This window comes from Mastigoproctus giganteus, chromosome 2, assembly GCF_048544385.1.
Source record: "Mastigoproctus giganteus isolate SK-2022 chromosome 2, ASM4854438v1, whole genome shotgun sequence".
Lineage (NCBI taxonomy): Eukaryota > Metazoa > Arthropoda > Arachnida > Uropygi > Thelyphonidae > Mastigoproctus > Mastigoproctus giganteus.
In genome coordinates, this window is record NC_143576.1 from 67,600,115 (window position 1) to 67,626,450 (window position 26,336).

Consider the following 26,336-nt stretch of genomic DNA (forward strand, 5'->3'; position numbering starts at 1 on the left):
AGATTTGCTTGAGCGTGTACAGAGAAGAGTAACAAGATTGGCGAGGGGAATGAAGGGATCCTCTTACCAAGAGAGGCTTAAGTTCTGCAAATTGCAATGGATGGAGACTAGGCACCTGCGCGGTGATCTGATTGAGTTGTATAAGGCCTTGAATGGGTTGAGCACACTGAATTCTGAAGGGATTCTTCCACTTGTTCAGATTACGAACCTAAGGGGACGTAAATTCAAATTAAGGAAAGATAGATGTGCAATAGATATTCGGAAATTTGCCTTTAGCCAGCGGGTCGTTAATTGTTGGAATAAACTTCCATCTGTCGTTGTGGAAGTTGATAGGTTAAATGAATTTAAGGAGGAACTAGACAGGCATTTGGAGGGAATGGTGTGATTTTTTTTTTTTTTTGGCTGATGCTGCATAAGCTCATACACTTCCTTTCTTGCATCACATGCCACTACTACTACAACAACACACAACACTTTTCTTGCATTTACAGTAGTACTGTATTTCTTCACAGCATACATATGGCACAGATGCGGGAAACCATAGGTGGTGCCTTCTTCCTAACTTATAGTTGAAGTATGGAGTGGTATCCAAGATCTGAAATTTTACCAGGCCTTTTCCTAAGTGACCTATGTAATTTTTTTGTGACCTATGTGACCTATGTAATTTAATTACATTATTAAATTAATAATTACATTATGTAATTATGTAAATAATTACATTGGTCATTTCCTGATTAGATAACGATCAGTGCGTTTTGACAGGTGTCTTTTACGGATAAAAGATTTCACTTACTCCGTCATACCTCTACATATTACGTAGAAAAGCGTGCGCAGGGGTTGGCGAGAAAAACAAGCAGAGCACACTAGTTATTATTATTATAGCTTACTATCACACAATAGCATTTGATAGCTCTCGACGTCATATGGTTAAACTGGGCTGGAGCCCAAGAGAAAGCAAAAGTAGTTCGGTCGTCTACTTTATTGCGATTCTTTTCAGGTATGAAGGAGCCGCAGTTTTAATATGAAACTATGGTCCAGATTAGGAGAACCAAACTCTGGACCAATTAGAGATGAAGACTTTCTGAAGCTGCACATTATGCTAGTATTAAGCTATTTAGAAATTAGACTGATGGAGAGTTCAGGATAGCAGCTTGAATGCATTTTGGAATGATAAGAAGTTTTAGACTAGTTAGCATTTTGGTTTAGGGTATTTGTAGTGCCATACTTGTGGCAATTGAGCCTACAGCAAGATGGATTCTGGATCAGATTGGAACGCTATTTCTGGAGGGTATTCGATGGTGCATGGTAGCAAAAGTGATATCCATTTTGTATCTGCAAAATACTGTGCTGGATTGTGCAGATACAGACAATACACATTTTACCAAGAGTTAATTCAAGCCGAGTGGTCATTAGCTAGACTGCCGAAGCACAAGCTCTTTGAGTGGACTGTGGTTGAAGCCTGCATGACTGCTAAATACGACAACGTCGGTGTTTATGATTTATTGTAAACTTTTATGACCTAGTGGTCATGACGGAGTATAAATAAGGACTCCCCCCAAGGCCATTTTATGCCAACGATACTTTGTTAATATGACATTTACACGATGTTATTCATTACATTTGAATGTTTCACTGTTCACAGTTTTTGGAAATTTACTTTTTGGTAAATTTCATCTCTTCTCGAGAAACTGACATATGGGCCACATATTTTTTCAGCTAGTTTACTAAAGAATCATCTACAAACTTCCTGGAAAACGAGCGAAAATTTCTTATCTTATGAAAAACAGGACTTTCATAAAGCAGCTTTAAGTCTGTTAAATTAAGAACTTATACAACACAGGCAATTGGTTGGATTAATTTTATTAGTAGCCTTTTATATTCTCATGTCAGCTTTTTCAGATAGCGTAGGCGAACATCTCAGTGACTGCTCATCAAGTGACACACGACACGGATATAGAACATGACACACCTTTTAGATGGGAAGACCATCACAATAAATCGTCCGCTTACCCCCCCAAGCGCCAGAAGCATGAGTATAGCTGAATGGGAGGGGAGGTAGGGGAGACTTACTGCTGCGACTCTCCACGCCCTTACACTCCCCTCCGACTTCATAGGAGTCACCTGATCGTTTCTACCCGGAGCCAGAACGTCGAGACACAGCTATGCACCTGTTGGATTGGCGTCCCGGTGAGTAACAACTCACGACCAACTAGATAGCGCGCGTGTGTGTATAAATAGTGGGGGTGAGGTGGGGTAAATACAGAGCACTCATGTAAACAAACATGCCAAACCAATATTCCACCCAGCAGAGCGAAATGCTTATCCGATGCTGTACAAACTGCAGCCTCGCCAACTTCACACTATTCAAAATGACTAAGGCATGAAAAACTATTTTATTGATTTCGAATAAAATCAAGCATAAAAAAACAGCAAAGCATTTTATTTATTTCGTATAAAAACAGCAAAGACAGAAACAATTATTATTTATATTATTTATCGCACACTACAGTTCCCCATTTACAATTTGTGAAAAAAAAAGTTAAAATTAAAGGATAATTATTTTAAACTCTACATAATTAAGTGCAAGGAAAGTGATAAAAAGTCGTCATACATGTCGGGCATGCTTGACCCCCTTTCTTGTAGGTGGCTGTGAGCAAAATGCATTTGCTACTTAGTGCATCGATCTCATATTGTGGAGGCAATTCGACACGGGTTGCCTTGGTATTGCATTAATCTAAATAAAAAGCACCACTCCAATGGAGACGTGAGTGTGTGTGTGTGTGTGTGTATATATATATATATATAATAGATATAGTATAATACCAATGAATTAAAACTGTAGAAATAGTGTGACGATGACATTTAATATTTAAAGTGAGGAAGGCAAAGGCCTGATGAGATATATCCATAATATATCTCGTCACTGGTAATGTGTTACTGCACGAGATGGTACAGTAAGTTCCAAAAATGAGACTCCAATCAGAGATGAAACCCGGGTCTCGGTGGTGGCATGCGCTTTAAATAATAAAAAAAAAAACAATAGACTACTATGAGCTGAGTTTAGTTATTCTAATCGGATTTCCCAAGCCTACATTGCGTGCGTGCGTGTAATGTATTAATAACAAGAGGTTCTAGATATAATAGTTACAATTGTATTTAGAAGGTTTATGGACCACAGACACTGCTATATATATAGAAGAAAGAACCCAACGACCATAATGGAACATAGGTAAGTAGAAGGAGAAGAGAAAAGGAACAAGCTAACAAAAACGAAAATCAAAACTACGGAAAAACCGGGAAGGTACCTGAAAATAGAAAGTATTTAATGCTGATTTCAAATCATGGGATTTAGTTGAAATCACATGATTTCAGTGTCTTCATCAAGGGGTCAACCGTCGAAAAGAAAAGTTAAGACAGCAAGAAGTAATGACTCTGTTTCTGACATGAAATATAAGTAGCACATTTCAAAAAGGTACATTCTAACACCATTCTTTCCCAATGTATCAGGACAGCTACTATTTGCAACAAATAGTAGCTATCCTGATAATTCATAATATCAGAAACCTCTACAATAAGCTTTTGGACAACAAGTTTCCTCCCGCCTACCTTTATGACAATTTCAATAAAGTGCTTAAACATAAAAAGAAGTTCCACCTAGCTGATATCCATAATATTATAGCTAGTTGATAGCCTACCGCTTACAGACGTGCACATATTTTACATATAATACCTCCAGCCTCTTTGGTGTCTTACAGTCTAGAAACCTTGTACCCACCGATTGGCTACCAAAGGGGTATTTGATTTATATTTACTTTTTTATTTTATTTTATTATTTTAATATAACTGATTTAATCACATGAAGTATACTCCCAGAACTATGTTCAGGCTCCTACTACAGGAATGGGAAATGCAACCCTGGACGGCCCAAGCCCACCTAATATTCCCTCCTCTTCCGATCTCTTTTCACTGTCCTACTACTTTACATTTTCATTTCTTGTGAGCCATAGGTTTACCAAATGCAATACTGAATTGCAATTTTTCTAATATCACATACTTTTTTTGCCTTACACAAAGTTTGGTGACTATTTACCTCTACTTTGTAAGCTTATAATTTTCTCTTCTATTCTGGGAAGTACTACTTCATTTGTTTAAAGCCCATCACCAAATATACCCTCTTAATTTTAATCTTGTCTGACTTACTGTCTACTTATTCCAACACATGGGGTCGCTGTGACATACCATAAATACTTCGAACAGACTAGCAGTAATGCTTTTGGCTTCCTACCCCCACAGTACGTATGCCGCTGTAGCCTAGTGGTCAGGCATGCGGGTGCATAAGTACACGTGCCTTAAGTGACCGGGTTTCAAGCCCGTGACTGCTGAATACGGTGCTGTTTCTTGTATTCTCTCTACGTTATGAACTCCTGATCGTGTGGTCGTTCCGGCGTATAAACAGAAAATTTATTTTACTGACATGACTCCTGTCTTGGTATTCCAGTAAGTTATTTTCTTTTCTCCTTTGCTTCTCTATGTCTCTTTTCTCTGTTGGGTTGGTTGTGTTAGGGTTTAATGGCACATGGACTATGTTTGTCATAATGCGCCACTCTGTCGGGTCAGCCATGCAATATATGTTAACGTTACTCTTGCCCACCACTACTTTTTGACCCTGCTTTCGCGCATACTTAATTCAAAATTGCTTCAACGTTTTAACCACATGCTACGTATATTTCATGTAAGAAACAGAGGCATTACTCTTTGCGGTCTTTCCTTTGGTTTCGACAGTTGTCTCTTGATGAAGATGTTGAAATCATGGTATCTACAACATTAAGTACTTTTTATTTTATTATTTTTATTTTCAGGTACCTTCCAGATTTTTCTGTAGTTCTGATTTTCGGTTTTGTGTATATATATATATATATATATATATATATATATATATATATATGTCTGTGCATAAATATAAAAATGTGCCCTTATATTGATGAAAGTTTATCATCGTAAAAGTAAATTTTGTCACGCCTGTGGTCTGTCACCTATATGTTCAATTTGAATGTCCCTACATCCAACTAACATAACCCTCTGAAACTAATTTAGCTCTTTTCCAGTGCTTTGTTTGGCATAGGTATTTGAAAGGAATTCTGAACTAAGTGATTATCACCTGAGAACAAAATGTTTGCATATTTCAGTCACATATAATTTTCTGCAATCAGAGGGATGCCCTATTATTTTTGGTAGGATAATGCAGAGTGTGTTGTGATTCCCTCAATTACTTTGTATAGCTTTTTTTTTTTTTTTTTTTTTAATCAGCTCTGTTGCTGAGATAATGGATGACTGAAGATCAACATAGTTTAGAAAAGAATGGTAGCTCTAACTCTTACAGGTTATTAGCATTAGCATTAGTAGAGGCATATGATGCAAGAAAGCAAGCTTATTCAGCATCAGCCAAAAAAAAAAAAAAAAAAAAAAAAAACAACCACTGCTCCAATTTCACCCCTCCGTTCGTTCGAAATACCTGTCCAGCTGAGCCTTAAATTTGTTTAGGCTATCAACTTCAACAACAAGCGATGGGAGTCTATTCCACAAACCAACTGTCCGCTGGCTAAAGGCAAATTTCCGCACATCTATCCGACATCCGTCCTTCCTCAATTTGAATTTATGCCCTCTCAGGTGATTATTCTGAGCAAGAGGAAGAATCCCATCGGCATTGAGCATGCTCAAGCCATTCAAAGCCTTATACACCTCTATCAGATCACCGCCGATGCCTAGTCTCCAGGCTCTGTAATTTGCAAAACTTAAGCCTTTCTTCGTAAGAGCAACCCTTTGTTCCATTCACTAATCTTGTTGCCCTTCTCTGTACTCGTTCCAGCAGCTCTACATCCTTCTTGAAATGAGGCCTCCAGACCTGTATACAGTACTCAAGGTGTGGCCTGACCAATGCCTTATACAAGGGAATAATCACATCCCTGTCCCTGCTAGAAAAATTCCTGTATATCATTGACAAGACACCATGAGCTACTCTTGCAGCTTGTCTGCACTGCTCAGAGAACTTCATATCTGCCTGCACAATTACCCCAGGTCCTTTTCATTCTCTACCACTGTCAGCGTAGTACCACAGAGTTGATACGTTGATCTGGGGTTACTGTTTCCCATATGTAGTACTTTACATTTGTCAATGTTAAACTTCATTTGCCACCTCTCAGCCCATCTGCTCAACCTTTCCAGATCCTGTTGCAGCAGCATAGTATCAGTAGTTTCCTTAACAACCCTACCAACCTTGGTATCGTCTGCAAACTTGGACATTAAGCCTGATACACCATCATCAATATCATTTATAAATATAGAAAACAACAATGGACCCAACACTGAACCCTGAGGAACTCCACTAATAACATTAGTCCACGTTGAGCAGTGTCCATTGATTACCACTCTCTGTCTTCTGCCACTAAACCATCCCTTTATCCATAGCAGCAATTTGCCTCCAATGCCACACTTCTCCAATTTGTACAGCAGTCTTCCATGCACAACAGTATCAAAAGCCTTTCTAAAATCCAAATATATAATATCAAAGTTATTCCCTGCATCCAGTTCTTTTGTGACTACATCATAGTATCCAATCAAGTTGGTCAGACAAGACCTGCCCTTAACAAAACCATGCTGTGTCTGAGCTATAACTGAATTCTTGTCCAGATGATCCTGCAGTGCTTCTTTAACCAGTGCCTCCATTAATTTTCCTGGAACCGAAGTTAAACTAACAGGTCTATAATTACTTGTGTCAGCCTTTGATCCTCCTTTGTGAATTGGGGTTACATTTGCACATCTCCAGTCCATGGGTACCTCCCTTGAGTCCAAAGAAGTTCTCATAATTATGGCTAGGGGTTTGCTTACTTCCTTTGCTGCCTCCTTTAATATAACTGGATAGATCCCATCCACCCCGGGTGCCTTTTTTTATGTTTATCCTCAACAATTTCTCCTCCACTTTCCTCTCAGTTATTAGAAAATCATCTAGCTCACTGCCAATGTTTACTTCACCTACGACATTCCCCTTCCTGAATAACTCCTCATGTGTGAATGTAGATGCAAAATACTCGTTTAGATTGTTAGCCACCTGAGCTGGATCCTCAACTGTTGAACCATCAACATCCAGTGGACCAATCTGATTCATCCCTTTCCTTCTTGAGTTTAAATAGGTAAAGAACTCTTTTCTGTTTTTCTTTGCATCCTTTGCCAAGGATTTCTCATAATCTGCCTTTGCCTGCCTAATCTCCTTTGTGACTTGGTTACAGACCAACTTATATCTATCATAGGCTTCCATGTCACCCATTAATTTGTATGTATCCCATGCATTTTTCTTCTCTGCCATATGTCTCATTAGTTCATCTGACAACCATTTAGGCCTGAACCTTGAACAATATTTCTTGGTTGGTATGTAAAGCCTGGCAGCTTCCAAGATTAGTTCCTTGAATGCTTCCCATTTTGAATTTGCTGTTGGTAACATCATCAGTTGGTCCCACTGTATAGAATTTAAATAGTCTCAGACCATCATAATAGTCGCCTTTATGAAAGCAAAAACCCTTCCCTTTACCTCTGCTGGTAGTTACCTCCTTAAGTAAATCCCACTTCAGCACACTGTGATCACTGCCACCCAGTGGTTCCTTTATCTGCAGATTCCTAATGCATGAAGAATCACTACTGATAATCAGATCAAGAGTATTACTCCCTCTAGTTGCCTCCCGAACATGCTGGTGTAGAAAACAATCATCCAATAAATCCACAAAAGCCTTGCTAGTGTGTGAGTGACCAACCCACAAATTCCAGTCAATATCTGGGAAATTAAAATCCCCCATTATAAGACTCTCTGATTTACTGGCCCATTCTATTTCCCTGTACAGTATCTTATTATACTCATCAGAGTTATTAGGCCTATAGCACACTCCTACTCTCAATTTTGATTTACCTATGCTTATGTCACACCAAACTGACTCGACACTGCCCTGTCCATCAATGTCGACTGGCTTCACTTCCTTGGATTTTATGTGTTTTTTAACTAATAGCATAACCCCTCCTCCCCTCCTGTCCTGTCTATCCTTTCTATACACATTGTACTCCCCAAATTCCAGTTCTGCATTCCTTATATCTGTGTGACACCACGTCTCTGATATCCCAACAATATCTGCCTTTGATGTTTTGAGCAATACCTCAAATTCATCAAATTTATTTACTAAACTCCTAGCATTGGTGTACACGCAAGTATACATGCACCTGTTTCTATTCTTAGCTACCCTAACACAACCCATGTGTTTACTTGTACCGCAATGACTTCCAGCAGTCTCTGAAATATCCTGCATCTTGTTTTTCAGGCTTCTGCTCATTCCAATAGAAGCAGTGCAAGAATCTCTTTCACCTCTGCCAGTGGCTACTGTTAATCCATTAGTCTTTGTCTCCCCCCAAGCTAGCAGTTTTCCAACCCACCTAACACTGCCTCGATAGCATCAGCAAATATTCTTGCACCCTTTCTATTTAAGTGTATCCCATCCCTGTAGAAGCAATCTCTCCTGTTAACAAGTACATTCCAGGCTGAAAAAAATTCTACCCCTTGAACATTGCACAATCTTTCCAGGGCCGAATTGATCGACAAGGCTCTCATCATATACTCCCTCCTATCGTGTCTGGGCAGAATTGCAGACACTTTCAAATTCAACCCTACTTCACGGCTTTTTTTCAACAGTGACCTGTACTTGTTAAGTAATTCCGCTGGTCTCCTACTCTTGATATCATTAGTGCCGACATGTACAACTATATCACCTTTTGTGCCCTTAAAAGATGATATCTGCTCTACAACGTCAAGTTTAGAAAAGAATGGTAGCTCTAACTGTTACAGGTTATTTGAATAATCTATCTCAATATCTTAAAAGATGATATCTGCTCTACAACGTCAAGTTTAGAAAAGAATGGTAGCTCTAACTCTTACAGGTTATTTGAATAATCTATCTCAAAATGGTTTGGGAATGGTTTTTGTGACATATCCAGGGCTATCTGATCACTGTTAATCAACAGCTCGATGAGTATGCTATCTTTATATTGTTGCTAACCAAGTACACCATGATGATGTTGTATCCAGACAACTCCAATGTCTATCAACAAGACAATGTGCCGTGCTACAAGGTCCGGCAGGTTGTTAAGTGGTTTCAGGAGCATGATAATGATTTCTCTGTCCTCCTATGCACACTGAACTCACCTGATCTCAACCCAATTAACCATGTTTGAGAGCTACAAGAAAAAGACATTCAGTGCTGTAATAGTTTAAAACTTGTATACTTATTTGGTCACAGTCGGCTCTGTGTTCCTCACAGCTAATAAGTTATTGAAAGGGTGTACTTGCAAATATGTATTAACACCAAAATAAATAAATAAGGGTATGAAGTATAACATTATACATGGATAAGTATGCATCAGAAGAAATTGTTAAACAACAACAAAAAAAAAAAAAAAAAAACACTCACAAGTTAAAATAAACAAATCATAATTGTTTTGTCACTATACTTTTACCACAATATCAGACTGTATATTCACCATATCATAAACACTAAGGTATCGATAATGCAGATCTATATAATCGTGTACATATATTTTAAAAAAAATATTTTTCAGTGTGTGTATACACTCAGCGATCACTGAATTACGACCATCTACCTAATACCGCTATTTGCCCACTGTTTGCATGGATAACAGTTGCTATTTGTCTAGGCATAGACTCCATTATATGTCTGAAGGTGTCGACAGGGATCTGCAGCCATGCTGCCTGCAAGATTTTCCACAGTGTTGGACCAGATGATGATTGTGTCTCACATCCCATTCCAAAACATCTCAAGGTGCTCAACTGGATTGAGGCCAAATAAGATGGGTGATATCTTCACTGTGTTCCTCGAATCACTCGTGCACAGTGCAGGCCTGATGACACGGCTCATTATCATCTTGGAAGATTCCATTTCTGTCTGGGACAAAATGCAACATAGCATGGTGTACATGGTCTCCTAATGGCTGCCAGAAGACCTCACCAGTGAAACGTTGGTCAATATACACCAGGGGTCTGGTTCTTCCCAGAAAAATATGCTCCATATTAAGCAACCACCAGCACCTGCCTAGACAGTGGGCACCATGATGGATCCATGGATTCGTGCCACACATAAAGGTAGCCACTGGTGTGTCAGATACAGTATTTGGATTCATCCAATCAGCACACTCATTTCCAGTCCTGCGGTGTCAACAACACTGTGGTGTTGTTGACACCACAGTATTTGCCATCGACAGTGATCAGCGATGAGGTGTTGTAGTGGGGTTCTAGGAGCATCAGCAATTAATGCCATATTGCTCCGTCAGCAATGAGGAGAGGGTGTCTCTCTTTGATCATCTGCTGTGGAATCCCACACACACACAAGTGTACAGCACTTTGCTGTTGAGCCCATACAACATGTTGCATCCTCTGCTTGCCAAGAACTTTCACCTTGCCTAATCCTTTACAGTTCTGTCAGCGGTGGTTTGACCTGTTTGATGCCATTCTTTGTATACCTTAACCACAGTGGGCTGTGAGCAACCGACAATATGTGCCATTTCTGATCGAAGCACCTGATGCATGAGCTCCCACAGTCATACCCTTTTGAAACTCCATGATATCTTTGTTACATTCTGTAACTGCTATTTTATCACTTTGACTTGACAACCAGATGCAAATTACCACTGCTCTAGCATAAAAAACTTGGCCTTTTATACTGCGAGTTATGCGGAATAGTTCATTATGGATGGGGGTGACCATAATTCAGTAATCACTAAGTGTATGTGTGTGTGCGCGCGCACACACACACACACACGGTTTGGGACATGGTATAAAAAACACCTGAACTGAGCTCCGTTAATCAGTGTTACTCTTTTTGTTCTTCAGATGGGAAAGGTAGCGGACTTAAGCGAGTTTCAGAAAGGCCAAATTGTAATGGCCAGATGATTGGGTCAGTCGTGGCTAGTAGCTACTGAAAATGGTTCGAGGAGGGGAAACCCACGAACCGCCAGCACGGTATTGGACGACCACGGCTCATCAATGCTCGGAAAGCAAAGGCTCTCCTGGATGGTACGTGGCAACAGAAGGGCGACTGTGGCGCAACTCACTGGTAATTGGAATGCTGGTGACAGGAGTAATGTGTGAAAATGGGGCTGCATAGCTGCAGGCTGCTCAGAGCACCCATGCTAACCACGGTTCACCAGCGATAGTGCCTACAATAGGCACGTGAGCATCGAAACTGGACCTTGAGTGATTGGAAGAAGGTCGTCTGGTCTGATGAATCACATTTCCTGTTGCACTATGTGGATGGCCAGGTACATTTGCGTCATTTAACTGGGGAGTGATGGTGATTGGATGCACCCTGGAATGAAAACAAGCTCGTGGCAGCAGTGTCATGCTTTGGGCGATGTTCTGCTGGGATACTCTGCGTCCAGTCATCCATGTGCCAGGCACTCCAACGTCTACCACCTACCTAACATCATTGCTGACCAGGTACACCCTTTCATGGCAACGGTCTTTCTCTCTGGTGGTGCCATCTTTCAGCAGGATAATGTGCCATGCCACACCACCTGGATTGTTTGAGACTGTTTTGCGGAACACAAGGAAGACTTCCAGGTATTGCTCTGGCCTCCAAATTCCCCAGACATCAATCCCATTAAGCATCTGTGGTTTGTGTTGGAATAGCAACTCTGATCTGCGACATCTCCACCACGGACCTCACAGGAGTTAAAGGATCTGCTGGTTATGTGTTGGTACCAGATACCACAAGACACATTTAGAAATCTTGTAGCGTCCATGCCTTGCAGAGTACAAGCTGTTTTGGCTGCACATGGGGGACCAACATCATATTAGGTAAGTGGTCGAAAACTGGCCAATAGACATCTAATGTGCACTTGGGAGTTAAAAAGGTGAAGCTTTAGGGTGTAAGCCCTATGCATTTTAGTATTTGGTATATAATCCCAAATCCTCTCTCTGTGCAATGATTTGCACAGAGAGAGGATTTGGGATTTGATATGCTTCGTATTTTTATCAGTACCAAGTTAGTTCAAGAAGCCTGATGTATGGATAGTATTGGTAGCTGCTGCTGCTTGACAGGAAGTAATTATGGCAATGCAATCTATACTAATCATTCCAGATTATCCTGATTACAACTGCGGCACCAAAGGGCCATAGATGAATGCATCAATAGCATATACCAAATACAGTCAATTCTGGTTAATTGGGACACATCGGGATTAGTGTATTTTGGCCCGATTAAGCGGCTGACCCAATTATCAGAAGTTTAACGTAAAAAAAGTTAAAATTACAATGGACCCTCGCTTTGCAATTGGTTCACTATACAATCAAATCATGTTACGATGGAGTCACCTAAGTAAAGTACCGTTCATTATACGATTTGTAGTAAGCACTGGTCATTGTGATCACGTTTGTGAATTGAATTTTAATTCTATTAAACAGCGATTCTAATTAGAGAAAATAGGAGGAATATTATCCACAAGCTATAAAAGTAAAGAGATATTAAGCACAAATTTACTGTTTATTACCTTACCAATTAAAAAATTAAATGATACGTGAAAATCGGAAGAATGTATGTGATAATCAGAATAATTAATATGTACTGTAATATGTACATACTAACTAGCTGACATTTCTGTTTACTGACATTTGTGTGTGGGGGTTAAAATTTAAAACAGTAAAAAGATAAGCAATAAATAACAAAGAACAAGGCATACACTTGCAATTTGCCACTTTGTGCTCAAAGTGGCAAATTGCAAGTAACACGATACGAGCAAGTGTGAACGGAGTAACAAGTTACAAAGCCTTAAAAATAGGAATGAAGAGAAGATTCTGAAAATTAATTTTTTATATGATTGAAGATTTCATGGAAGTGTAAAGACATTTCACCATAATAACCCACAGAATTCCAGCTGTCGGTATTATCGAAAATTCAATAAGATCGAGTTTACTATCCATTTATGATAGATTGCACTAACAGAAAAGCCCAATAAACAGGTGACTGCTAATTGTTTTTGTTTTATGGTTGTGACCTCCAGAAATCCGACTGAACCATGTAGTACGGTTGGAGACAATCATAGGGTAAACTCCAGTGCTGCGGTCTCCTGGCCTGATTAAACAGCATGCTGTCCCAATTAAGCGAAGTAAACCCTGGCTATTTTCTCGATTGGGTTCTGTTTTTTAAGATTTGCCCAAATAAATGGCTCCACCGGTTGGTGGCCCAGATAACCAGAATCCACTGTATTAGGTACCATCATGATGCCGACCAAGAGTTTCACAATCACTGTACTTTAATCCGTGAGGTGCGCCTAGAAATCTTGATTGCCTGGCCATTTCTGCAGTTCTTAGTGGCAAAGGTAGATGGTGCTTTTAGAACATCCGTAAGTTTTAGGTATATAAGTGGAAACAGCAAAAAGTAATATATTCATACAATTTGAAAAGACACCAAAGTGTTGTGCCATAATGCATACAAACAGTCAATAAATGAGTGTCATAAAATAAAGGCACACGAAATTAACAACCATTAAATATTGGTACTCTGAATGAACTCTTTGCAGCAGTGCTTGGTTTTTGTTTATAGACTCTGCACATTTTATTTGTTTTATTTGTTCTTTGCTGGTTGATGATAGTATATGTACAAGAATGAAAACTTTTTCTTTCATTTAGAAAATTTTAAGAATTGTTCTGATTTGCAGTTCAGCATAAAAGTAAGTGTTTGCTTTTATCCACGAATTCCAAACTTTTACTTTTCAACTATTATTTATGAATTTTTTTAATGCTGAGGGTGTCGAAATGTTAATGTTTTTCAACATTCCGAAAATTACAGCACGCTGGATGCCTTCTCTCAAATATAGATGGCAGCATATGTGCTGCATGCTTACTTGTAATGCTACACTTTGGTTACAAAGATTCTCTTGACAATAGAGAAGAAAGGGGAGGAGGGGGTCACAGATTGTGATGACCAAATATTGGAACCATGATATTTTTTTATGTATTTCTCATGAAAGAGACGTCACTGATATACACAACAAAGTGTTGCCCGGCAAAGACAAAATAGGCAACTGTTTCTTGTATAGAGGGACTCCATGTGGAAATGAAAGCTTAAATGGCCTAGTCACTGATTACATATTATACAGAATTATGTAATAATCATATTATTTCTGAAGAATAATTATTTTATTAAATTTAAAACTTACCTCCCAGTGACTGAACACCAGTTGTGGACTTGCCATACCACTAGTCTGTTTACGGATTTCGTTAGTGAAATCAAAGCTCTCAACAACTGGCAGAGTAGCAGTGACATTAAATGTTTGGGAGCCTTCCTGCATGTCTCCCTGTAGTACTTGACCATGTCTTCTTCCAAGGACAGCATACATTTTTCCTACAATATTGAAGATATTTAACTTAATTGAGTACTTAACTTATTACAAAAAAGTTGAGGAGGATCACATTAGACAAGGTGTGATGATTCAGAGGTGCAGAAAAGAGATTAATTATATCAGCACAATTGCAATTAGGGAAAAAACGTACTTTTATCATGTAGTTGTATCTGTATACTGCATGTGCTTTGAAGACTGATCTGTCTTTTTTTTAGAAAAAAAAAAAATATCAGTAGATTTTCCTGATGGATACCTTGATTAGTGGTTGGTTGATTGGTCATTTTGATGTTTTCTAGTGAAGCGCATCTAGGATCATAACGTTTGAGTCCATAGTTGTGGTAATAAAAAGGGTAAATTTTTATAAGATGTACCATCATGGAGGGCATGCTAACAAAACAGGAACCCCCCCCCCCCCAACAATATGAATATTAAAAATGAAAAACACAGTTTCAGGAAGACAACAAAAACAAAACTACTGGTTAAATAGCATGGTACAAGTTAATCAGCAAGCAAAAAAAAAAGTTTAAATTTTTTTTTTTTTTTTTAAGTTAAAACTTGAGTATGGGCAAAGGCAGGCAGCTTAAAAATGGGGAAGGGTCTTTATTGTTCAATGATAAAACTAAAAGCAATTAATCAGTTCAAACATTAAATTAATACTGCAGCAATCACACCACTAGTGATATTAACTGGTAGCATCAAAATAAAAAAAAAATAAAAATAAATTATTTTTTTGTATTATAATGACTTTCTCCGATATTTAAATCAGGTACAGGTCATTCAATAACAAAGCATGCAAAAAAGTGGAGCCAATCTTGCTGCAGCACATTTACCTATCTTTTGCTACATCTAAGCAACAAAGGTCAGTTTTAGAATGGCACACCACTTCTGACAAAGAGTAGTGGTTCATGTGCTTCAGCCAGGATCACCACAAGTGGGTAGGCGAGGTAGGAGTCAGTTCAGAAGGACACCAATTTTTTTTACACTGATTTCTGATTGGTCAATGTTTATCAGTATTCAATGCTTAGGGGGGCAAATTTTACTAGCGGCACATATGGTCGGGGCGCTACTGTCTTCAGTATACAGACTGTGTATTGGAGATCTACAATATGCCAGTGGTCTCCTAAATTTTTTGGTCATGCACCCTTATTTTACTTAAAAGGACTAGTGTGAACCCCCGAATAAAAAATTAAATATATAAAAGTTTTTTTTTTTTTAATTTATAAAATCACAAATAAAAAATTACAAAACAAAATTAAATTGAAGTTCAAGTACAAAATGCATGTACTTGAACGTGTATGATCGATGGCATGATCAAACAAAGCTGCATACTGAAGTATTAAAAAAAAACATTTATTTATAATTTTTATTTTCAGTTATGTTTTGAAAAACTAAAGTCTTCGTAATCAATAAATATTGATTTACTGCAGATTATCTCGTGCACCCCACTTTGGAGACCAATGCAATATGCTATCAGTCATGGAAACAAACCTTCAGTTATGCTATCAGTCATGGAATCAAACTTTCAGTTGTTCATCACTGGGAAATTTCACAGGTATTACATACAAGGAGAACTTGAAAAACAATAAAGAAAACAGGGCAGGACAAGTGTGCTCATAAGATACACCTCCTCCATTCAGTGAGCCTGGAGAAACCAACGAATGATGTTGAATTATCTCTAATTCTAGTGGAATTCAGTGCATTATGTGATTTAAGTGGGCACATGAAAGTCATATCAATATTGAGAATGTTCTCCAAGTATGCAATTTATTTGTACAATTTTGTTTGTCATGTTAGCATAAATGCGCAAATGCCTATCATCTTCACCATGTTCGTCTGCATGTAATAAGTCAACTCCTGGTAGATCATGTCGCAAATTTCATATTTGGCTGTTTTAAAAAGATTTATCAAAAACAAGAGAAATCCGACAATTATTATTTCTTTGTCCATCTGCATGTAATAACTGTACTCCCAGTGGATAGATTTTCATGAAATATTTGGCTCTTTTAGAAAGATTTGTTAAGTTATCCTTTCTGAAGATAATCACTGATAGTTTGTGGTTCCAAAAATGAATTATGGCTTCCTGAAGCTCATGAAGGGTCTGGTTTTTTTCTAGCAACTGCAGATTCCACACGATGCCAACGTGTGGAATCTGCAGTGGAATGTCCAGGAAACAGTTGTAATTCTTCCAACCATTTTTTCATCTGTAACATATGTAAACATATTACTGTCAAACCTCTAATGCAGAAATGAAGCTAAAGTAATTACAGAAGTGCCTACTTACACTTTTCGCGCGATGACAAGGAGCAGGGTTGTTCAGAAAGATGCAGTTACTTGGCAGGTTGAAATGGTCTCTAATGGTTGGCAGCAATTTGCCTTCCAATATAGCCAGGTATCCATTGTCATTTACGGAACCTTTTATAAACTGCAGGTGACCTACTCCGCGATACGAAATGCACCCCCATACCTCCTGTGCTGGTAGAGAATTTCACTGAATACCATCCAGATGCCATAGTCTGAATAGTATTCTTCACCATGTCTATGGCGAATCGTTTGTCCCGTCAGAGCCATGAAGGTTGAATTTCTTCTCATCCGAGAAAATAACTGGTTCCACTGCTCGGGGTCCATTTGACATGTTCCTTATCAGGTGCCCGCAAAGTCCTACTCCTATCTGGGAGCGGGATTTTGCGGGCACCTGTCGGTTTTGCACAGCCACTGATGGGTGCGGGATTTTCTGGTGCTATGTTAGCACTGACATAGGAGTAGACCCAGGTTTGGCTCCTTATGCTAGGGTGAGCATCGAGTGGTATTTGCCCATTTTGGTGGCTGCCACCTGATGGCAGTGTGGCCTGGTAAATACACATTTACACTTCAGGTCGATGTGATTAAGTTTTTTTTTTTGACATAAGATGACAATTCCCTCTACATGACAGGTGGAGATGGACAAATAGTCCTGGTGCCACTGTGAGACAGGTATACATACAAAGGGTACTAGGAAAGTTTTGCAATACAGCTTTGTTTATTTAATTTTTTCAAAGTAATTTCCTCTACATTCAATACACCTCTCCATCCTCCGAAACCAATCTTTAAACCAGTTTTGCCAAGTTTCACTAGGGAGTAAAGCACACTCGTTGTCCCAAGCCCGTAGAAGGTCCTCATCACTGGAAAACTGCCTCCCTTTTAGCTTCATTTTCACATGCGGGAACAGTGCAAAGTCGCACGGAGCAAGGTCTGATCTGTAGGGAGGGTGCTCGAGAAGTTTCAGTCCTGTCGTGGTCAAATATTCGGTGCAGGCTTTGGCGCGGTGAGCTGGAGCATTTTCGTGATGGAGGTACCAGGTGTCCATTCTTGGCTTTGGCCGCAGGTTCTTCATAGATCCAATGACTTTAGGCAGGCATTGTTCAGTATACCACTTAGGTGTGACTGTCTTCTGCGTGTCCAAAACGACACGTTCCACAATTCCACTCGATTTGAAAAATACAGCTATCATTTTCTTCTTTACAGATCGGGATTTTCTGACAATTACGGGTGTGTCGTCATCATCAAAGACCCAAACTTTGTTTTGAGCCTTGGTCGGCAGATCGTAATAGTACAGCCAAGTCTCGTCACCTGTCACGATGTTGTTCACATACCGAGATTGTCCCTTATCAAACTTTTTTAACATCTCCCGGCACGAAGTCACACGTCGTGTCATCTGCTCTTCAGTCAGTTGATGCGGCACCCAGAGAGAACAAAGTTTCTTCAGGTGCAAATGATCTTGCAGAATCGAACGAATTGCTGGTGCATTTAGGCCCAAAGTATCCTCTATCTGTTGGTAGGTCACTCGCCTGTTTTCGTCAAGCATTTTCCTCACAGCAGTAACGTTTTCCTCCGTAACTGACGTTCGTGGCCTTCCCGGCCTCTCAGAATCCTCCAGAGTGAAATTTCCCCTTTGGAATTCTCTATACCACCTGAATATCGTTGTACGATGTGGACAATCATCATCTAGTGCAAGAGTCATTTCTTCTAAGCACTGGTCTATGGTTAAACCACGCACGAAATTATACTGCAAAACTGTCCTTATCTCATTTCGTGACCACGATGCCATCGCAAGCACTTTACACTCTCACTACTAATGAATAACTGAGCCCATCGACTTGGCGAGGCGGCTACTATGCACGTATGAACATGTCTCAACATGCAGCAACAAGCAGCTTCCTGTGATTCATTGTTGCGTCATATTGCAAAACTTTCCTAGTACCCTTTGTATACATATATATGACATGCTCTTTATACCAAATTAAATGGGCCTTTTTCATTTTTTGTGTGAAGAGGGACTTCTTCTTAGGATGACGGGCTACAAGTCCATTTTTGAAGAGGCGTATTCTGACTGTTACTGCAATTGCTACCACTCCTGTATGTTCTTCCCATTCTCTTTTTAGCTCAGACAAAACGCTTTACAGTTTTTGAGGCCTAAACACTTCAAAATGCGGTCCTGTTTTGGCATATAGATTCGTTTGAGTCCGGTTCCTTTTTTCCTATCAGCGGAACCAGTATTCTTGAGTTCGGAAAGAAATCTACTCACTGATTACAAGACACTCTATAAGCAATATGACAGGAAGAACAGCCTTCCTCACGTAAAGTAACAATAGAACTCTTTCTTTGTGGCGTCAAACTGCATGTACCTCACCATCCTGACACAAGCAAGGAATGACTGCAACTCTTGCAGAGCGTGCTTATATAGCTGAAAGTAACAGTTGATGCAATATTACGTCATCACATCTGATGCAATCTGTAAGAAATATTGCCATATACTTACGTTATCTGGACGACAAATACAATTTTATTTTCTCCAAACAGGCCTCTGCGGTTGGGTATATCCATACTGTTTTTTGAGTCTTTTTTCACCAACCTTGCGTAGAATTAAAACACCAGGGAAACTAAACTTTTGATAACTGATTTATAATAAGTCAAAATACCCGCATCTACAACAAATTTAACTTTATAATAAACTCTACATATAAATTATTAAAATCTGCTACATTACAATCAATAAAATGCATAAAATATACTGATTAAAACGATAAAAACCGTAGCTTTCAAAGGCTCAGCCTTCTTCTTCAGCGGTAAACCTTGCTATGCAGTACAACTTTAAATATCAGCAGGCTAACGGTACTCCTCACGTGTTTCCATTCTCGTGTGCTTCGTTCTCTCGCGTTGTGGAACTGGAAGTGGCTCGAGTGGAAGCCACACGGAATCGTTCATCCCTTTTGAGGATAGTGGTCTCAAAGATGGGATGAATCCGCGTGCCTCTATCCCTATTTATGTTAATGGTAGAACAAATCCGCAAACTCTCGAGCCACTTACGGTCCCAGAACTTATGCGCCCGATCGGTGATGATAGCATCGTCCGGGGAGATCTGGTGTTGTTTCTCCCAAAAATGCTCGGCCACGGCGGACTTGCCATATTCCGCATTTCTTATTGCCTTAGTGTGTTCCCCCAAACGATCTTTAAGACGGCGTTTTGTTTCCCCTACATAACACTCCCCACAATCCGGGCATCTAATGCTATATACGACCCCACTAGTGTTCTCTTTTTTAATGGGGTCTTTAACCTGAGACACGATTGTGCGCAGCCTCCGTCCTGGAAGCTGCACACAACGCGTCTGGTACTTTCTTAGTATTCTAGCAATATGATCAGTCAAACCCGGGTAGTAGGGAATGTATGCAGTGGCTATCGGTGTAAATGGCTCGCCTCTCCTCTGATTTCCTTTAACATATTTCTCTATAATCCTCCGGGGGTAACCACATTTTGCAAGATCCGTCGCGACCCGTTCATACTCTAATTTTCTATCATCGGAGGCACTGCAATGTGATTTTGCTCTTTCAACTAAAGCTCTTACCACACTGTTCCTATGATGGTTGGTTTGGGCTGAGCTGTAATGCGTATACTGCCCTTTACACATGGACTTCCTAAACACCCTAGTCCTCAGCTGTCGACCTTCTCTACAGACCAACACATCTAGGAACGGCAAAACTCCTCCTTCTTCCACCTCCGATGTAAATTGTATGAATGGGGAGAAGCCATTTAAGCTGTTCAACACTTGATCCTCACTCCCCTTCCGAATGATTGAAAACGTATCATCCACATACCTTTTCCAGGGGCGCATAGGGAGAACACTAGCATTAAATATTCTGGCCTCGAGCTCCTCCATAGCTAAATTAGCTATAATTGCGCTGATGGGGGAGCCCATGGCTGCACCATTAACCTGTTTATACATAGTATTATCAAATACCATAGTGGTACTTGAGAGGCATAACTCTATTCCTTTCTCAATATCCTCTAGCTTTAGCTGTGTTCTAGTACTTAGGGTGGTGTCCCTCTGTAATGCCAAGCGTGCACACCACACCCCATGATCAATCGGAATACATGTAAATAGCGATTTCACGTCGAAGGAAATCATGATCTCATTTTCTTCTATGGGTTGGCTTCTAATAAACTGCACAAAGTCTTTACTATCTTTAATACTGTATTCTGAAAGTCCCACTAGTGGGGATAACAATTTGGCTAAGAAACCAGAAAGTGCATAGGTTGGACTGCCTATAAATGAGACTATGGGTCTAAGTGGCACATCCACTTTGTGAATTTTAGGCAAGCCATAAAATCTTGGCATTTGGCTACCTGTAGCGCGCAACATCCAATACTGTTCCTTAGAAATTTTGTTGGACTTAAGCCAACCCTGTACCATACCGTTCACTTGGCGTTCCAAACTAAGAAGAGGACTTTTCTGAATAACTTTATAAGTCATCTGATCTTCCAATAAACACAACGCTTTACTTCTATACGCTTCCTTATCAAGAACCACAGTTGCTCTACCCTTGTCCGCGGGTAGGACTACGATGCTATCATCCTGTTTAAGGCTTCTTAGCGCAATTCTTTGCTTCACATTAAGATTGGAGGGGGCATCCTTAGCTTGACTCAGGATCGCTGCTACTTTTACTCGAACTTCATTAGCTGTAGCTTCGGGAAGTTTGCTTATAGCCCTTTCCACGCCCATAGCTACTTCTGCAACGGGTAATCTGGGCGGCACCATGGCAAATTCCGGTCCTAAATTTAGAACCTCCAATTGCTCCTTAGTTAATTGTTTATTGCTCATATTCACCACAAAATTCTTGGTGGTGCTATCACCACTGCCCCTAGGCTTGGATCGTTCTTTAAGCTTGTCAAACTTCCCCATTTGTCTCCGTCTATAACTGTCCGAAATTCGTTTTGCTTTAGCTGTTACTACACTAACCACTCCTGCTAAGTGTATCGGAGACAACTTATCACTTAACTTATCCAAGCACTGCCTTTTACCTCTCCTAATGTGGTATAAATCATTATGTAATTTTCCGATCCATATATTAAGGATCTTCCTTTGATACCACTTGGTAATGTTAAAAACTCGTTCATCCTCAAAGGGTAGCTTTGTTTGAAAGCCTCGTGGAATGAGATTATGCGTCTTGCATCGATGGGCAAACCTCAAATGTTGTTCATGTTTCGCCTCCCTAACACTATGCCTCTGAAATTCTCTGACGCACTGCACAAATGGACGGCCATAACATCGAAATAATTCTCCAAACAGGCCTCTGCGGTTGGGTATATCCATACTGTTTTTTGAGTCTTTTTTCACCAACCTTGCGTAGAATTAAAACACCAGGGAAACTAAACTTTTGATAACTGATTTATAATAAGTCAAAATACCCGCATCTACAACAAATTTAACTTTATAATAAACTCTACATATAAATTATTAAAATCTGCTACATTACAATCAAATAAAATGCATAAAATATACTGATTAAAACGATAAAAACCGTAGCTTTCAAAGGCTCAGCCTTCTTCTTCAGCGGTAAACCTTGCTATGCAGTACAACTTTAAATATCAGCAGGCTAACGGTACTCCTCACGTGTTTCCATTCTCGTGTGCTTCGTTCTCTCGCGTTGTGGAACTGGAAGTGGCTCGAGTGGAAGCCACACGGAATCGTTCATCCCTTTTGAGGATAGTGGTCTCAAAGATGGGATGAATCCGCGTGCCTCTATCCCTATTTATGTTAATGGTAGAACAAATCCGCAAACTCTCGAGCCACTTACGGTCCCAGAACTTATGCGCCCGATCGGTGATGATAGCATCGTCCGGGGAGATCTGGTGTTGTTTCTCCCAAAAATGCTCGGCCACGGCGGACTTGCCATATTCCGCATTTCTTATTGCCTTAGTGTGTTCCCCCAAACGATCTTTAAGACGGCGTTTTGTTTCCCCTACATAACACTCCCCACAATCCGGGCATCTAATGCTATATACGACCCCACTAGTGTTCTCTTTTTTAATGGGGTCTTTAACCTGAGACACGATTGTGCGCAGCCTCCGTCCTGGAAGCTGCACACAACGCGTCTGGTACTTTCTTAGTATTCTAGCAATATGATCAGTCAAACCCGGGTAGTAGGGAATGTATGCAGTGGCTATCGGTGTAAATGGCTCGCCTCTCCTCTGATTTCCTTTAACATATTTCTCTATAATCCTCCGGGGGTAACCACATTTTGCAAGATCCGTCGCGACCCGTTCATACTCTAATTTTCTATCATCGGAGGCACTGCAATGTGATTTTGCTCTTTCAACTAAAGCTCTTACCACACTGTTCCTATGATGGTTGGTTTGGGCTGAGCTGTAATGCGTATACTGCCCTTTACACATGGACTTCCTAAACACCCTAGTCCTCAGCTGTCGACCTTCTCTACAGACCAACACATCTAGGAACGGCAAAACTCCTCCTTCTTCCACCTCCGATGTAAATTGTATGAATGGGGAGAAGCCATTTAAGCTGTTCAACACTTGATCCTCACTCCCCTTCCGAATGATTGAAAACGTATCATCCACATACCTTTTCCAGGGGCGCATAGGGAGAACACTAGCATTAAATATTCTGGCCTCGAGCTCCTCCATAGCTAAATTAGCTATAATTGCGCTGATGGGGGAGCCCATGGCTGCACCATTAACCTGTTTATACATAGTATTATCAAATACCATAGTGGTACTTGAGAGGCATAACTCTATTCCTTTCTCAATATCCTCTAGCTTTAGCTGTGTTCTAGTACTTAGGGTGGTGTCCCTCTGTAATGCCAAGCGTGCACACCACACCCCATGATCAATCGGAATACATGTAAATAGCGATTTCACGTCGAAGGAAATCATGATCTCATTTTCTTCTATGGGTTGGCTTCTAATAAACTGCACAAAGTCTTTACTATCTTTAATACTGTATTCTGAAAGTCCCACTAGTGGGGATAACAATTTGGCTAAGAAACCAGAAAGTGCATAGGTTGGACTGCCTATAAATGAGACTATGGGTCTAAGTGGCACATCCACTTTGTGAATTTTAGGCAAGCCATAAAATCTTGGCATTTGGCTACCTGTAGCGCGCAACATCCAATACTGTTCCTTAGAAATTTTGTTGGACTTAAGCCAACCCTGTACCATACCGTTCACTTGGCGTTCCAAACTAAGAAGAGGACTTTTCTGAATAACTTTATAAGTCATCTGATCTTCCAATAAACACAACGCTTTACTTCTATACGCTTCCTTATCAAGAACCACAGTTGCTCTACCCTTGTCCGCGGGTAGGACTACGATGCTATCATCCTGTTTAAGGCTTCTTAGCGCAATTCTTTGCTTCACATTAAGATTGGAGGGGGCATCCTTAGCTTGACTCAGGATCGCTGCTACTTTTACTCGAACTTCATTAGCTGTAGCTTCGGGAAGTTTGCTTATAGCCCTTTCCACGCCCATAGCTACTTCTGCAACGGGTAATCTGGGCGGCACCATGGCAAATTCCGGTCCTAAATTTAGAACCTCCAATTGCTCCTTAGTTAATTGTTTATTGCTCATATTCACCACAAAATTCTTGGTGGTGCTATCACCACTGCCCCTAGGCTTGGATCGTTCTTTAAGCTTGTCAAACTTCCCCATTTGTCTCCGTCTATAACTGTCCGAAATTCGTTTTGCTTTAGCTGTTACTACACTAACCACTCCTGCTAAGTGTATCGGAGACAACTTATCACTTAACTTATCCAAGCACTGCCTTTTACCTCTCCTAATGTGGTATAAATCATTATGTAATTTTCCGATCCATATATTAAGGATCTTCCTTTGATACCACTTGGTAATGTTAAAAACTCGTTCATCCTCAAAGGGTAGCTTTGTTTGAAAGCCTCGTGGAATGAGATTATGCGTCTTGCATCGATGGGCAAACCTCAAATGTTGTTCATGTTTCGCCTCCCTAACACTATGCCTCTGAAATTCTCTGACGCACTGCACAAATGGACGGCCATAACATCGAAATAATTCTCCAAACAGGCCTCTGCGGTTGGGTATATCCATACTGTTTTTTGAGTCTTTTTTCACCAACCTTGCGTAGAATTAAAACACCAGGGAAACTAAACTTTTGATAACTGATTTATAATAAGTCAAAATACCCGCATCTACAACAAATTTAACTTTATAATAAACTCTACATATAAATTATTAAAATCTGCTACATTACAATCAAATAAAATGCATAAAATATACTGATTAAAACGATAAAAACCGTAGCTTTCAAAGGCTCAGCCTTCTTCTTCAGCGGTAAACCTTGCTATGCAGTACAACTTTAAATATCAGCAGGCTAACGGTACTCCTCACGTGTTTCCATTCTCGTGTGCTTCGTTCTCTCGCGTTGTGGAACTGGAAGTGGCTCGAGTGGAAGCCACACGGAATCGTTCATCCCTTTTGAGGATAGTGGTCTCAAAGATGGGATGAATCCGCGTGCCTCTATCCCTATTTATGTTAATGGTAGAACAAATCCGCAAACTCTCGAGCCACTTACGGTCCCAGAACTTATGCGCCCGATCGGTGATGATAGCATCGTCCGGGGAGATCTGGTGTTGTTTCTCCCAAAAATGCTCGGCCACGGCGGACTTGCCATATTCCGCATTTCTTATTGCCTTAGTGTGTTCCCCCAAACGATCTTTAAGACGGCGTTTTGTTTCCCCTACATAACACTCCCCACAATCCGGGCATCTAATGCTATATACGACCCCACTAGTGTTCTCTTTTTTAATGGGGTCTTTAACCTGAGACACGATTGTGCGCAGCCTCCGTCCTGGAAGCTGCACACAACGCGTCTGGTACTTTCTTAGTATTCTAGCAATATGATCAGTCAAACCCGGGTAGTAGGGAATGTATGCAGTGGCTATCGGTGTAAATGGCTCGCCTCTCCTCTGATTTCCTTTAACATATTTCTCTATAATCCTCCGGGGGTAACCACATTTTGCAAGATCCGTCGCGACCCGTTCATACTCTAATTTTCTATCATCGGAGGCACTGCAATGTGATTTTGCTCTTTCAACTAAAGCTCTTACCACACTGTTCCTATGATGGTTGGTTTGGGCTGAGCTGTAATGCGTATACTGCCCTTTACACATGGACTTCCTAAACACCCTAGTCCTCAGCTGTCGACCTTCTCTACAGACCAACACATCTAGGAACGGCAAAACTCCTCCTTCTTCCACCTCCGATGTAAATTGTATGAATGGGGAGAAGCCATTTAAGCTGTTCAACACTTGATCCTCACTCCCCTTCCGAATGATTGAAAACGTATCATCCACATACCTTTTCCAGGGGCGCATAGGGAGAACACTAGCATTAAATATTCTGGCCTCGAGCTCCTCCATAGCTAAATTAGCTATAATTGCGCTGATGGGGGAGCCCATGGCTGCACCATTAACCTGTTTATACATAGTATTATCAAATACCATAGTGGTACTTGAGAGGCATAACTCTATTCCTTTCTCAATATCCTCTAGCTTTAGCTGTGTTCTAGTACTTAGGGTGGTGTCCCTCTG

General features: G+C 40.3%; 1 protein-coding gene across 1 annotated transcript in view; it reads right to left on the reverse strand.

Annotated features, from left to right (window-relative positions):
• The window catches only part of LOC150089325 (elongation factor-like GTPase 1), a 549,838-nt gene that overhangs the window by 54,192 nt on the left and 469,310 nt on the right, over positions 1-26,336 (reverse strand). The window contains exon 22 of the mRNA XM_090389043.1: positions 14,263-14,447. Coding sequence (XP_090245169.1) covers positions 14,263-14,447 — 185 coding nt within the window. The remainder of the gene's footprint in view (positions 1-14,262; positions 14,448-26,336) is intronic.